Here is a 16434-nt window from a genome sequence, read left to right on the forward strand (position 1 = left end):
GTGTCCTCATGTCAACGTGTCTCTGTGGTACAGCTCTCCCAATGTGGCAATACCACTCCTCTCATGAACCCCATGGGATGAGAACGTCGGTTCCCCATTCTCACCTCTTCCCCCTCTCGAGCGAACGCGGGAAAGAGGAACTTCCCGGCGAGCTAGCTGCCACTGGTTTAGGCTATCGAGATCGAAACAAGGTAGCGTGAGAAAGACGAAGAAGAACGAGAAGGGATGGAGAGCGCGCTCGCTAGCGCCGCATGCATCACCGATCAGAGGCAGAAGATCGAGCAGTACAAGCACATCCTCACGTCCGTTCTCTCCACCAACAACGCCGTGGATGCCAAGAAGCTGATCGATCATCGTGATTCATCTTCCCCCTGTTTTTTGTTGGCAACAATCTCCATCTCACTCTTCTTTTTTTCTCTCTATTGCGTTCTGTCCTTTTGAAATCTGGCTGAAAGAATTGCTGTATGATTCGTACAGTGGTATCCGACGACGTCCCATTGGTGGTGTCGAGGCAATTGCTGCAGGCATTCGCTCAGGAATTGGGGAGGTTGGTCCCTGAGATGCAGAAGGAGGTCTCCCATTATGCGTTGGCTCAAATCCAACCTCGGGTTGTCTCCTTCGAGGAACAGGTCCAGTTTCAAACCCTAGAAACTCCGTCACCTGTCTTTTTGTCATATTTTTATTGAACAATATCAAGGGCTTGTTGGAAGGGTTTGTTTTCGCTTCCTTCTCGGTGGATTTTATGGTCTGACAGGGCAACCATAGACTGTTAAACCATGGCGTAGTTTATTTATTGTTACCTTTTTTCTATAAACCATAATAGTCACCCGAATCTTCGCGTGTTGTAATGTATCTACTGCATTGACGAAGCACGATTGCGCCTTGGAAAGCGGGGAGTTAAACTAAATACGTGCTTGAACTGCCTCACGCAGTGGTAACGGTATCAGTGAAGTGCGTTGCTAATGGTAACAGTGGTACTTATAAAATTTGGTTTTTATATGGTTATATTTAATTTTGGTCTAAAGTTGCCGATAAGGAAAAGATAAAAATTCCGAAAATCTCCTGATAAATTCTGCGCCGATTTATTGCTGTTTTAAGCTTTTGCCACTATGATTCTGCGTGTTCTGTAGGTCAGTCAATCTTTACTGGCATCCAGTATATTATATTATATTTTATGTTTAAACTAATTCCCTCCTAATGTTTTGTATCGATTTAATTTGTACTGATGTGACTGGGAGCTGCTACATTTTGTTTATTCTCCCTCTTATTATTATTTAGTGATATACAATTGATCTAAGCAAAAAGTAGGATGTTAATTTTTAGATTTCGGTCTTTTTACTGTTTTATTCATTTCTCCAAATTTTGTAATCTTTCAGGTGTTGATGATAAGAGAAAAACTTGCTGAGCTTTATGAATCTGAAGAGCAGTGGTCAAAAGCAGCACAAATGCTTAGCGGCATTGACCTTGATTCTGGAATAAGGCATGCTTGATTGTTTCTGATTCTTATTTCACTGAATACTCTTGAAAAAAAGGAAAACATAATTTCACATTGATTTTGCTGCATTCTTTTTTTTTTTGAACTCAGACTAGTTGATGAAACATACAAACTCAAGAAATGTGTTCAAATAGCTCGTCTCTATCTTGAGGTATGAGGCAACTCTCTCGAGTCAAAACATTCGTCCAAAAGACATCCTTTTCCTAGGGGCAGCGAACACATTAACTATTAGTTTTTTCTGTGAACAGGATGATGACGCTGTAAATGCAGAAACTTTCATTAACAAGGCTTCTTTCTTGGTCAGCAATAGTCAACATGAAGTATTGAATTTACAATACAAGGTTATTATATTTATAGCTTCTTATTTCTGGTGCTCATTTTGGCTTGAGTCCATAAAAATTTCATTTTGAATAATGTATTCATTTATGTTAACAGGTCTGTTATGCACGTATCTTAGATATGAAGCGCAAGTTTCTGGAAGCTGCCCTTCGTTATTATGACATTTCCCAGATAGAGAAGCGACAAATCGAAGATGAGTATGTAACTGTCTACCAGGCTCTACTGGGAACTGTGGTTCCAGTTGCTTTGAAACATCTTAATATATGATATTTTGTTGTAAAAGAACACGCCGTCTGATTCTGTTTTTCCTGGTACACTGAACAATTACTGCATGCGCCCTTCAAAAGGCTTAAAAAATTAAAAAATAAATTAGCTGCAATTCAAATAAGAATTTTATAACATTGAAGCTAGTTTGCAAGTCACAGCTTGCCAGTGAAATATGACAAATGAACTGTAAATAGGATCTATAACATTGAGTTTTGAGCTGTCAACTATGTGATGACCTACATGTAAGAAGCAACAATTAACAATGAATAACAAATATACTAAAGGTCAGAAAATAAACTCGGCAATTAAATGGAGAAGTGGTGGCTAAAACATGATCACCTCAAATCATATAGTGGATGCAACACGAATATCACAATTTCCCACACATTCGATTGGTATCTTTAATGTATTGTATGCGTGGATCATATGCCGCAGCTGCTCTGCCTCTCTTCCATTTTTTATTCCCCGTATAACTATTCTTAACAAGGACTCAATAAAGTAGCTGTACCCTTGTGTGGATCTGTTATAGTATTTTGACCTTTTTATCCATCAAGGTGCAAATTGCAGTTGCATTCTATGTTGTTGATGTGGAATACTATTTGAAGGGGAACAGGAAACAACACAGCAATTCTAAGTTGTTTTCTGCTTTGAAGGCATTCCTTGGAATTTTGGGTGCATTTGGATCAACAACAACAACAACAACAACAACAACAACAACTACTACTACTACTACTACTACTACGCCTTCATCCCAAAACAATTGGGGTCAGCGATATGAACCAAAAAAGAAAATCATTCTGGGTCTTCCACATGAATCCTTCTCCTCCAATCATTTCTATCCAATGCCATGTCCTCGGTGAGGTTCAAAGCATTCATATCCTTTCCTATCATCTCCATCCATGTCTTCCTAGGCCTACCCCGACCTCTTTTTAACTAATATATTTTCCCATTTCTCCATCCTTTTAACTGGAGCATCATTAGGCCTTCGCTGAATATGTCCAAACCACCGTAAACGATTCTCTCTCATCTTATTTTCAATGGGTGCAACGCCTACCTTCTTACGTATCTCCTCGTTCCGAATCTTATCTTTTATTGTATTTTCACACATCCATCTAAGCATACGCATCTCAGCTACACTCATTTTTTGAATATGATGTCTCTTGGCAGCCCAACATTCCGTACCATATAGTAAAGCGGGCCTAATAGTTGTCCTATAAAACTTTCCCTTCGACCGCAATGGCATTCTACGATCGCACAACACTCCAGTTGCACTTTTCCATTTCATCCACCCAACCTTTATCTTATGATTTACATCTCCATCAATTTCTCCATACTTTTGAATGATAGATCCCAAATATTTGAAACAATCATCCACCGGTATTTCTTGGTCACCAAGCTTCACTACACTCCCATCACTACTTCGTTGCTTACTAAACCGACATTCCATATATTCTGTCTTACTCTTACTCAACTTAAAACCTCTTGCTTCCAATGTCTGTCTCCATAATTCTCTCAAAGAAAATTTATCTCAAATGCAGTGGAGCCAAGTGGTCAGCATTTTGTCCATTTCCATTGCGAAGACATGCCTTTTTGCCCCGAAACATTTCGTCCCAAAAGAAGTCACTTTTTGTGGCAAAATAAGCACCTCAAGGGGTGCAATTTTTTGTCTCTAAAACTGTGGGACCCACATGAGGTAAAAAAAAAAGTCCATGTAGACCTTTTGTCCCACGTGATAAACACACCCTTTGTATTCTTGATTGGATGGTCATCTGTCTACAGTTCTGCCTCTCTGGGTGTTTCTCTTATAAAAGTATCGTTTTGCCAGTCATAAGGATAGACTTGGTTTTTATCTTTGGTATCTTTGGGATTTAGATTGACATCCTGTAGTTTCATTGCACCAAGTGGCAACACCTCTTAGCTGATTTGATCCAGGTTATGATTAGTAGTAGTCTTGAGTTGTTCTCATTTGGTTGTGGAGATACACAACACTGATAGAGGGAGTAATCTGCCATGTTCTTGTGCTAGCTTTGATTTGTATTGTTTGCTACTTTGTCATGGTTTGTGTTAGTTTAATATTACAATGATGATTGGTGATGGAAGTCTGTTTGTGTAACAATTCTATGCTTTTGAGAAGGGGAAGAAAGAAACTGCTTCTGTGCTGCTTTATTGAGTATGGAAAGTACAAAGATTGATGTTCAATTTATGATTTGATAAGTGTGTTCATGATGGATGTACTGTTAAGATGTGCTTTATTGAAAAGCTAATGCAATTAGAAGAAAGGTCTAAAATGTCATCATGTTTCTTTTGCTTTGTTGATTTGTATATTTTTTTCGTATCTTTCAGATTCTTCAGAAGCTGATGCTTCAATCTAATTCCCTTTTGCAGCGCTATATGCAACTTAAACTTCTTGGTTTGCTTTTGCCATGGTTCTCAGTTTTTCAATTGCCATGTTGCAGGATGATTGATGAAGAAGCACTGGAGCAAGCATTGACTGCTGCAGTTACCTGCACCATCTTGGCTGCAGCTGGTCCACAGCGTTCTAGAGTTCTTGCAACTTTGTATAAGGTCATCCTTTTGCACATCAGTGTCATCACTTCCAGATTCTATAATTTGTATTCTTTTGTTTTGATCTGTTTCCATTTTGGGGTTTGTCATTGATGATGAAACCTAATTTCCGAGTAAATTGCTAATTTGCCATCAATTGAGTTATGGTCCATGCCACAAGTGGCATGTCCAAGTCATAGACCAGTCAAAAGTATATGCCTTCACTTGACCCTGATCCAGAAGCAAAAAAGCTGATTTGTCTGTTTCCACAATCAGTTGGTTTCAAGTTCCCTGCCGACTATCCAAGAAAAGACATGTAATAAACTCATTGAGCCCTTCCATAGAAGATCATGGCTTTTACTCTTCTTTATGGTCCAAAATTTTGATTGGTTCAATAGCTGGGACCAGAATAAAGATTTTTCAAGTTCACTGCACCTAATCAGTCAAATCCAATTGATTGAATTTTTGTTGGAAGCAAAGTTGTAATGGTTACAATTGGATCAACTTGTCCGATGCTAATTTAGATTCCACTCTTTTGACTTGCTGTGGATAACCATACTTGGTTCATCATCATTCGGCATGGTGCAAAAACCTTGCAAAAGCAAGGTTAGCCATCTATCCATCTTTAATGCTGCCGATTAGCTTATTTTCCCTGAAGCAACTGCATGGTGATATTATAGCTGCTGTCCATGACAAACCCAAGGAAAGGTTTGTATACCACATAGTTGCCATAAAGGGCTACGAGGTACTAGTATTGGTATGTCAGGGTTTAAAAATTTTCAGGTATATCTTCATTCGAAACACATATACGAGTTTCTAATGAACATTGATAGGCTTTTTAAAAGAATTGATATGAGTTGTTAAAATTTTGATACAGACTATAATTTCTCATAAAGATACCTAGCAATTAAAATCATAAACATGCATATTTAGTCAATCATTATTCCACTATAATTTCTTTATAATTCATAATATTCAAAAATCTCAATGAAATTAGCGTTTTTGTATTAATTCCGTTGCTATTTGTATGTAGAGATTTTGATAGAAACAAGTTTGATACTCATTTATAATGTAATAGAAACGAATTTTCTACGAGATGTGGTGTGAGTTTCGGAATAATTGGATGAGTTTCTTAAACATTTGATACTTCTAGTAGTTCGGGTTATGAAACGAGTTTCATACCAGTATCTGGTGCTGTTATGCTGGGGTGTATGGAATACTAATGCAACTATGGTCTACCATTCTTAAGTCCTTGACATCCATGTATTTCAAGTGCATTAACAGGATGTAGGCTGTGATCAGAGTAATGGATTGCAAAATTGTCAACAGTGTCTTTACCCTGCAATATAGCAGTTGGGACGAGTGTTCTGTTGCTGGTTGCGATTTTTTACAATTGAGGCTTCTATGAATTTTGTGCTGAAGATATCTAATGTTTTACCTAACTCCTGGTGGTTATACACGCTATCTTGCACTTTGTGCTATGTTGCCATAATTATTTGTCAATGGTGTGTTTCTTTTTGATATTTGAGTCAGACTGACTTGCAAACTTGCAATTTCAGTGTTCATATGAAATGGGTGCAGTATTAAATTCGGATGGCAATGCCATTGCTTTGGAACTAGATCTTATGCTTGTATATCCTCCTTTCTAGAATAGATGTTTTCTCAGGCCTAGTGAGGTTGACAAACCATGGGTTTTCTACAAATTAACAGTCACGTTTTAGTTTTTCATTGGTAATAATTTTTCTCGAATATTCTTGCCTGAAAGATAATGGTTGGAATGGAAAATTATTTCTTACGAATCCTAGGTATTCTGACCGAACGTTCTTGGTTTTGTATACTTTCATGTGTCTCTTGAATGCTGCTCTTTTGCTTTCCAGTTTCTGAACCCCCTTTCCCTCCCAATGAAAAGTGAAGTGAAATTCATGGGCCTCTGCATTTTATCATGTTAATGAGGAAACTGAACCATTGGGTTTGAATTGCCAGGATGAAAGGTGTTCGAAGTTGAAGATCTACCCGATACTTCAGAAGGTAAAATGGTGTGAAACATATTCTGTAACTCTTGAATGAGTTTTGTCATATGTTGATCGAGTGTTGGTTTGACATTGCATACTTCATATTATATACTTTCTATCTTAATAAGCTTGACCTTTTGTTTTTTGGGGCACTTTCCAGGTATATCTGGAGAGAATATTGAGAAAGCCAGAAATTGATGCATTTGCAGAAGAACTTAAAGCACACCAGGTCATGTATTACTTTGCTTGTCAAATAACTTTCTGCATTATCTATTTTCCAACAGTTCCTGAATTTCACTGGATGCATATGATAAATTATTATTTTTGGTGTTCCAACAGAAAGCTCTTCTGCCTGATAACTTCACTGTGCTGGATCGTGCTATGATCGAACATAATCTTTTAAGTGCAAGCAAGCTTTACACAAATATAAGGTTCTATTAAAACTAAGAACCTTAGCAAGGCTGTTCTGAGTGCTTAATCAGTTTTATTTTGGTTCTTATGCTTAAGTTTTGATTGGTGCAGCTTTGAAGAGTTAGGTCAACTACTTGGGATTGCTCCTCAAAAGGTATGTTGTCGACATGTTCTTTTGTCCTCCCTTCTCCCTTTCTTTCTTACAAGGTGCTGGAAAATTGTGGGTTGTTTTTTTGTGCGACTTGGGTCGCACTTGTAAAGAGAATGATTTTCCATCTATACTATGGCCAGGAGACTAAAAATTATCTCGATCTAGTGTGTTTTGATACAATTCCTATTGATGATCATGGCTGGGTGTGTGGCCACATGATACATTGATTGCGGGCTAATGATTTCAATTACCACAACCTTTGATAGGTAGAATCTCGTTTTTACTTTGAATCCTTTATGCAAGAAACAGGAAAAGGAATTAATGTGTGTAGAGAGATAGAGAGTCTGTGGTCAATGCTAGTCTCTCTTGATGGATGATGTTGCAACTCTCATTCTAATAGATCTAGTCATTATAAAAGATGCTTGCTTTGGTGCACAAGCTGCATCCTATGTCATAAAGACACGAGTATACTCTTACGCAACTCACGTTTGTAACATGGATTCAATTTTTTTTTAAATAAGACACAAGGACACATGCACGCACCAAAAAAAGATTGCAAACTATGCAAAAATTCCAAATAAATCATCATTCATTAGTCTTTTACAAGTAGCAATGAAGAAGTAAAGACATATTCAAACTTTACAATAATCATCACTCATCAGTCATAACATAAGTGCAGTCTCAACTCATTGTCATAAGATTAAGTGGATGACAAGAAAGTCTTTTTTAATAGAAAATTTTTAATCAAATAGAACATAAAGTTCAAAACATTGTTTCTTCAACCTTCAACCCAACTTCTTCATGTCCATCATCAGCTTCTTCATGGCATCCTATATTTAGTGATGGTGGAACAGTTTACAACCTCACGGTTTACAGTTGCAGCCCACAGTCACAATGAGTCGACTCCATCACTCACTGAAAAAGGTCAGATTATAAGCAGCAAAAGCAAATTGAGCAATTAACCATTAAGAATCAAACAAACAATTAAGCAATTAATCTTAAGAAGTAAAGGAACTAAGTTAAGTAACAAAGCAACCAAAATTTATAAACAAATTATACAAATTTAGTAGATATTTGGAAAGCTCCATCAGGCCTTCACCGTTCGCCAACCCAAAATCAAAAGTCCTAAAATTTGGATCCCCAAACAAGTGTATGATATGAAGCATACCCAGATATCCCATTTATCCCCTGCACTAGACAACTAAAAAGTAAAACCCCCCAAAATGCCCATCAAAACCTAAGAACTAGGTATTGTTTTTTCAAATGTTCAATCCTCCTACTCCACCTTTTTGATCCTCAGAGACAAAGAGATCGAGTGAGTGGAAGAAAGAGATACTGCTCTAAGTGCATGAGAGCATTCTAGTCTGAGAGAGAGGGGGGTGGGGTGTGTGTGTGTGTGTGGGGGGGGGGGGAGTACCTGTAGCAGTAGCACCTCTGGCCTCTAATCACCGTCGCTGGCCGGAGGCACAAAGATTGCCATCATCAAAGCAGAGGAGAGGCTGAGAAAGGCGAGAGGGATCAAGAAGAGACTCTATTAGGGTTTTGGTCGAAACAAAACCTTTTTTTTTAAATTTCAGCCTAAAAAAAGGGTTGAAATTGACCCTGAGAGTAGGGATGGCAGTGGACCGGGGCGGGGGCAGGGGACGAGGTCTCCACCCCGCCCCATCTCAAATCCGGACTTCCATCCCCGCATGAGTTTGGATTTTAACCTCCATCCCCGCTCCAAATGGGGCAAGGTGAGGTGAGGGGGGACGGGGCCCGTTTCCCCTCAGTCCATTGCCATCCCTAAAGAATGATTGTGGACGGGGCAAGGTGGAGATCGGGACGGGGACGGGGGAGGGTGGGGGAAAGCGTAAGTCCATCCCCGCACGGGTTTTGATTTTAACCTTCATCCCCGCCTCCATCCCTGTTTCATGTCCTCCATCCCTGCTCCAAACGGGGCAAGGCGGGGCGGGGCCTCGTTTCCCCCTGGTCCACTGCCATCCCTACCTGAGGGTCATGACACGAGGTTGACTGAGTCCAACTCGGTTAACATGTCCACAGTGTGTTGTGGTCATAACTGTGTTGTATCTCGTGTCCACGAGTGTTGCATGCGACACATGAACATTTTAATGTGTCCGTGACATAGGCTGCATCTTGTGGAAGGGCCATTCTTCGCCAGAACCCATTGTTGTAGGTACATGATCACCTTAGTAAGTTACCTTAGGATGATTCAAGCTATAAAGATTAAAGACCCAATATGCTTGGGTATGCTGGTTTGTGGGTCGGCATGGTGCAAAAACTTTTAATATGTTTTTTTTATTCTCAAAGAAACTAAATGTTTTAGTAAGCTTTCTTGTTTGAATTATTGGAGTAGGTCACTTGTTTGTTTTCTCCACCATTTTGCATTATTCCAAGATCTCCATAGTTCCATCTGTAGGATAAACACTTGCCTTTCCATGCCAATGAACTTGTTCTATGCTTTGCTCTTGATAACAACTGTGCTTTACTGACAACAGGCTGAGAAGATAGCATCAAAGATGATATATGAAGACAGAATGAGGGGTTCCATTGATCAGGTATGTGTATATCTTTCTGTTCTATGGTGGTGTCCATGATATGATTTTCTTGAGAATCCTCATTCTCAAGTACCAAACGAAGAATGGGTCTTGGTGACTTAATCTGGTACAGTTTAAATCTGAATAGTGACCGTAATTTGAGCATCTCTAGTGTCTCTGTGGTCACTAGGTTGGCTGCCCTAGTCCATTATTTATGAGTCACCTGGGTTTGCTAATGATTTCTGGATTATTACCCGACATCACTAGTTCTGTTTATTGAGCTTGTCCTTTTTCAAGCAACTTTTAATTGTTCTTGCCTTGATTATCATCATATAGCATTGGCACGTGAATTAGACTTAAGGGAGCTCTTAAAGTATAACTATATTGTCATTGAACTGGTCTTGCAGGTTGAATCAATCATACACTTTGAGGATGATACAGAAGAGCTGCAGCAATGGGATCAACAGGTTGGTTTAGTTGGCAATTAAAATGACGTTTTGACACCTATTGATGCTACTATGGATTTTTTTAATTTCTTTTGGTGAATTTGGCCTTTGCAGATTGTTGGAGTATGTCAGGCCGTAAATGATATTCTCGATAGTATGGCAAAGAAGGGCCTCAGTGTGGCTGTCTGAACTCTTGAGAGTTTAGATGTTATTTGAAAACATAGGTGTTATTGATATTTTGGATTTTTTTATATGGCATGTTCATTATGTTCGTGCCCATGGACACTCACGTGGATTAGCATTTTCTTACATTTGTAGTAGTGGTTGTGCTAAAGCGTCTATATTTTTCAAGAAATAGTAGAGAGCTCAAGTGCGAAAACTCCAGCTTTATGGAGAGTAAATTACAAAAGCCACTTAAACATATTGGTCATCTTTCAAATATTTCTTTTATACATTAGGTTTGTATCTAATGTGCAACATTTTGTTATTTTCCATTTTTGATATTTTCCAGGCACTTGTGACCGTGTGATTGTTGATGCCAGGTTCACTTCATTCATGTTGGTGGCTTGCTAACTGTTCTTGTTCTCTTGTAGAATCTATGGATCGAATTATTACTAGTAGTTTTGCTGGCAGTGTAGAAACTGGCTGCTCAGTCATTCCCAGCTGTAGTTGTGATGTGCTCATATAATGACTCGATTGTGTTTTCTAATTTAGCTTGAAACAAAAGTCGCACATTTTTTTTGGATATTCTGATTCATTTCTAAAACAACCATTCGATTTGCACAAAAATGAACAAATAGGTTTTGATGCATCAAAACCTTGGGCATCTTTGCAGCTTTTATTATTGGAGCACTTGATCAACAATTGTTTTTGCTGGGTCTTACAGCTTCTAATGGCTGAGGATGACGAAGGATTCTGGAGATTGGGATCATTGGATGTGTAGACAGTGTATTCTGCTGAAGATTCCACTAGATGTTAACACAAAGAATTGGGAAGAGTCTGTGATCGTGGCATTCTGTGAATAGAAAATGACCATATTGTATTGTACGACAAAAATGATATTTTTTAAAAAATCTACAATTTTTGAAAATTCACTCGATGTCCAAAAACACAAAAGTTTGGTTTTAAAAGACCCATTTTAACCTTTGCATAGTGGACCTCCTGAGGTTTGCTCGATATATCGGTTTGCTCTCTTGGTATGCATTCTCTCACTAAAAGGTAGATTCGTATGATTCTTTTTTCTAACTTTAAAATGTTTGTGTAATTATATTTGCTAACTTCCTATAACTCAAACACGTTGAAACTTCGTAAATATTTGATTAAATTTGCATAGAAGTCTGCACTTTTAGTAATTGAAACTTATAAAAAATTTGCAAATATTTCATTAAATTTACAATCGTTTGAAGTTCCTATAATCATATCTTTGATTTTTTTCATAGTTAAAACTTTGTAAACTGCTTTCGTATACATAGTGTGAAGTTTGCACAACCAAATCTGCGAACTTCGTATAACTGAAGCTTTTAGTAACTTGTGAGATTCACATAAAAATAATATGTTTATACAATTTTATTTCATTCATTAAAAAATGAACATTCTCATACATATTCATTCTTTTCATTACAAAATGAAATCGCTCGTACATATATATTCATTTTAGTTATTCAAAAATGAAATTGCTCTTGCATATATTCATTCAATTAATACAATGGATCATGAAAAATACCGTTGTTACCAAAATAGTATTGTTGTTCTATACATTAATGATATAAGCACTATTGACTATTATGGTGTTTTGACAAATATTTATGTTCTACGCTATATAAGAGGACATATAACATTTTTATTCAAATGTGATTGGTTCGACACTCAGCCTCGTATGGGAATGAGACATGACACTTATTTCACAAGTGTGAATGCATCTCGAACATGGTATGGTAACCAATAATTTATTTTAGTGTGTCAAGCTATACTGTGCTTTTACCTTTCTTATACCAAATTGGGTAGCAGTTGGCATGTGGTGTAAAAAATATCTTCAAGACACACGTACGATGTTCCTAACATATTAAGTGAACACGAAGAAAATGAATTGACTGAGAAGTACACCGATGATGGTCATGATGTTGAATTTGATGATGAAGATGCTAATTTGTTAAATATTCAATATGACGATGAAGAGTCACCATTACATAGAGATGACATTGATCCGATTGAAGTGCAAATTGATCCGATAGACACCCATCATGAAGTAAAAATAAAAAGAGATCAGACTGATGATGACACATCTTTTGATGGTCAAGAAGAAGGCATATACAAGCTCATAGAGACATACATTGATGATGAGGATAAATATTTTATTGGTTTAAGTGCAGATTCTGCAGATGATCCGGATTGATGGTGTAACGCCCCAGATTTCCAAAACAAAGCTAAGTTAAAATTTTCATGAATTTCTTTTTTTTTCTTTACAGCGAAACTTAGAAAAACTTTTAGCAGCGAAATCAAACGATAATGAGTCACCAGTTTTAGAAAACTCCGGGCAAGTTACAGGTACGTGGCCAAGCTCTCCTTAACCACCAAAGTGTTTTATTTATCAAAATCACTTGTTTTTTACAAACATCACTGCTTAAAAAAATAATACTTAGTTTTAATAAAGGAAGCAGTACAACCCTGTCTAGAGAAATCCTGAAACTCGATGTCGCCTTGCTTCGCATATTGCAACGCAGGTTCAACACCTGAAATCTCCATTAAATGGGGTCAGAAACACTAATGGTCTGGTAAGCAAGCAATCATACGTTCATTCAACTCAAGTAAATGCGTTGACCACTCAAGGTCACAGTTCGCAATAACGACGTTCATGCCTCCATGACTTAGCGTATATCGCAAGAGCCTCTTCAGGGCTATAAGTTGAACATTTCGCTCAAGTCTTCATGACTTGAGTAATTATCTCCATGACTTCCATTGGGATATCAGACTCAAGTCTTCATACTTGGCACATCCGTATCCTACGAATCTAAATGCAAGCTTCTCAAGCTTCGCTTAGTCGTGCAAATACAATATGAGTCTTTGCTCTATCGATCCAGTAGTATACCGATTATGATACCTTTCTCAAGGTTATGCAGGACTTCACACAATAACGTTCATTCACTCATACATTCATACATCGCTGAACCTAGATCTAATGCATTGTTTCGATATTATTCTTTTCTCTCTTGGTACGCAGGAGAAGCTTTGTCCAGGTATCAACACGATGTTTTGGGGGTTGATTGTTTCATGTATTTTAGATACCCCAAAGGCCTGTTGACCCCATCCATAGTAGGGTGGTAGACTCATACCGGAAGAACCCTACTAGGCCCAATTCAGACGCATCCTCTACTATAGTAGTTGGGTTCAATCCTTAGATAATTTAAGGATAACCATGACCTGAAACCCCTTGAGTGACTGAAGTCCTATTGAACTCTGTCAGGTTCATAATCAAATACATGTCACTTGGGCTGTACTATCACCATTTGTCACGGTGAACGATAGTCATGAAGGGGTCCGACAGTCTTACCATTACTTATCGGATATGCGCATGCCACTCAGGCAGTCAGTGCCTCCCGCACTAAAGATATATGTACCCAACCCCATTCATTATAATCCCCCCTAACATGATTCTTTGACCACGGGGTTCATTAGACTTTAAGTCTTATTCATATGCATGCTTAACTAAGCTCTCGGCACTACGGCCATCACGAGCACCTCACCTCTTTTGGGTGGACAACGTACTCTGGCTCTGCGGTCCTTACGAGTTTAGTTGTATAACAGTATTCATGAGCATGCATATGACTCAATCTCAATGGATCAGCTGCTCGGTGTGAATCACCGCAACAAGCAATTGGCCTATTCAAAGAACAATAACTACTCTGGCTCTGCGGCCCTTACGAGCAATTACCTAGTCAAGGCACAACAACTACTCTAGCTCTGCGGCCCTTACAAGTAAAGTGTTCTTATAGGCGAAACATGGGAACAAGCCATTCTAGTAGCGTTCCAACAACAGAGCATCCTCGTGCCATTCAACTAGTTTCGGCCGCTTTTCTGCCAACCATTTCGACAACACTTATCCTGCTTCGACGACAGGAGTGAGTCGAACCTTTCTATGTTGTAGAAAGTACTTGACAGAATATGAGCAACACCTCCTTTGTATGATGGAGTAACATGCTACGTTCTTTCCAAGCTTGGTTGAGCTTCTTCAAAATTTTTTGCAGCACTCCTTCTCTTTATCTGAGGAAGCGTGCGTTTCTTTTAAGCTCGATGAGCATCTTTTCAGAATTTCAGCAACACTTCCCTCTTTGACGGAGAAATTGATATACTTTAACTCGGGAATGGATGTGCATCATTGTAAGTACTTTGCATCCATCGAGATTCGATAGAACCTTTGGTCATATCCAGGCCATACGCAAGTGACTTAGGTCTTTACGAAAAAGCAGTTTTGCGTAAAGGTGAAGCCTTTCCAATAAGAGCTTCATTCATCAAGTAGAATCTTGATCGATGAGCGGTAATGAAATTGTATTGGCGATTTGGAGTTGATCTCCATTTAAACGCTTATTTACGTGCACTATATTTAGTATAAGCAAAAGCCTATGCTTTATATGACGACAGCGTAAAGGAGTGCATATACATATTGTTTGGGGGGTAAAACTGAATGAAATATCTTACATATATAATTGTAGAAAGCAGGAGCCTGGGTATCGTTCGACGCAATGACAAGACAAAATGCGTAATGTAAGTGCATAATGTAAATTGCAAAAAACAGGAGCCTTGGCATTATATAACGTGATGGCAAGACAAAATACAATATACACAGGAATCAATATCCAACGATAGTTGCAAGGCGAGCACGTGAACACCAGAGTGTTCTAGAGGGCTCAACTAAGGACTATGGCGAGATATCATTTTTAAGAACACATATACTGCACATTCAAATATATATATCCAACGATAATCGCAAGGTGATCGCGTGAACACCGAAGTGTCCTAGAGGGCTCAACCAAGGAATAGGGTCAGATACTACTTCAGAAAGTATTCGTCGTATACAAACAAGTAAATACTTGAGAGAGATGGATCGATGAAGCAAACTTACTTCGAATCGGGGAAGAAACAACTCCAGAATGCTCCGACTGCTTCGATCCTCCCTTTGAGAGGTCAGACTAGGTCTGATGAGTTCGACCTAGTTGAGGAAGAAGAAGAGAAGGTCACGCTGCTAAACTCAAGTGGTTTGAACCAAACTGGGTTTGGTCCAAGTCAATTGGGTTAGGCAGGTTCGAACTTAGCCCAAGTAGGTTGGGTCTAGGCTAAGTGAATCAAACCAGGTTTTAGGACTAAAAAGAACTTTGAATTTGACTAAACCCAACTAGGTTCAAGCCAAGTCAAGTAGGTTTGGCTTAGGTCAGGTGGGTTCAGACTAGGTCAGGCAGGCTTAGACCAGGATAGGTGGGCTCAGGCAAAGTGGGCTAGGTAAGGGAGGTTTAGGAGAGAGAGAGGAGAGAGAAGGAGAGGGTGGGTGGGGGGGGGGGGGGGGGTTATAAAAGGAGAGAGAGGGGGAAAGCTATTTATAGCCAAAGTTAACTTAGCTCCTAAGTTAACTTTTTTTCTTTTTACCCCTAGCTTTCCGGATAAAGATAGGATGTTCCTTTTGTGTGGGACCTACATGGAATATTTCCATGGGATATTTTGTGGGTCTTACTAGATATTTTCTGAGGAATATTTCTGTGGGTCCCATAAAAATTTTGGGTTTTTGCATTTTTTTAAAAAAAATTCTGAGTACGCTATTCTTTTTGTACTGACGTAACTAAGAAAGTTGGCTCGTACAAATCTCTTAATCTTATTCAGAGATGAAGTTATGACTCTCTCACTGTTTGAGCATATATTCGCGAAGATACGAACATCCTAAGTATAACTGGTTCGTAGAAATCAATTTGTTTCATATTTTGAGTTCGAATGCTATTTTAACTTGAAAATGTCTCATGAATTTATTCGAAAAGATACTAAAAAATTGCAGGTCTTACATCATTACCCCCTTAAAAGAATTTTGTCCACAAAATTTTATTAAGAGTACTAAGTGCGTAACTCGAGATATTTCTCCCATATGTTAAATTCATAATGTTATTCACTTAGTTCGACATCGTATTCATTCCAATTATAACCTCATATCATGATCCATGATTGATGAGGGTATGCTTCTCATATCTGAGTTTAA

The 16434-nt window shown here is 38.5% G+C and overlaps 1 protein-coding gene across 1 annotated transcript; it reads left to right on the forward strand.

Moving 5' to 3' along the window:
* The first annotated feature begins 72 nt into the window (after positions 1-72).
* LOC149838966 (COP9 signalosome complex subunit 4-like) lies at positions 73-10667 on the forward strand. Its single transcript, XM_090006902.1, has 14 exons — positions 73-355; positions 478-629; positions 1377-1480; positions 1586-1646; positions 1744-1836; positions 1931-2031; positions 4558-4666; positions 6629-6673; positions 6818-6886; positions 6997-7088; positions 7180-7222; positions 9718-9777; positions 10164-10223; positions 10317-10667. Exons 1-14 carry the CDS (start codon positions 226-228, stop codon positions 10389-10391), a joined length of 1194 nt encoding a protein of 397 aa, XP_089863028.1. The 5' UTR covers positions 73-225; the 3' UTR covers positions 10392-10667.
* The last annotated feature ends 5767 nt before the right edge of the window (positions 10668-16434 follow it).

Source organism: Nuphar pumila, chromosome 5, assembly GCF_984573655.1.
Source record: "Nuphar pumila chromosome 5, dmNupPumi1.hap1.1, whole genome shotgun sequence".
In the NCBI taxonomy this organism is placed as follows: domain Eukaryota; kingdom Viridiplantae; phylum Streptophyta; class Magnoliopsida; order Nymphaeales; family Nymphaeaceae; genus Nuphar; species Nuphar pumila.

Excerpts from the sequence above, each read along its gene's own strand:
- LOC149838966 (XM_090006902.1), top strand. The coding sequence starts at position 226 with ATGGAGAGCGCGCTCGCTAGCGCCGCATGCATCACCGATCAGAGGCAG. Across the intron at positions 356-477 it reads CAAGAAGCTGATCGATCATC|TGGTATCCGACGACGTCCCA; the intron begins GTGATTCATCTT and ends TGATTCGTACAG. Across the intron at positions 1,647-1,743 it reads TAGCTCGTCTCTATCTTGAG|GATGATGACGCTGTAAATGC; the intron begins GTATGAGGCAAC and ends TTCTGTGAACAG.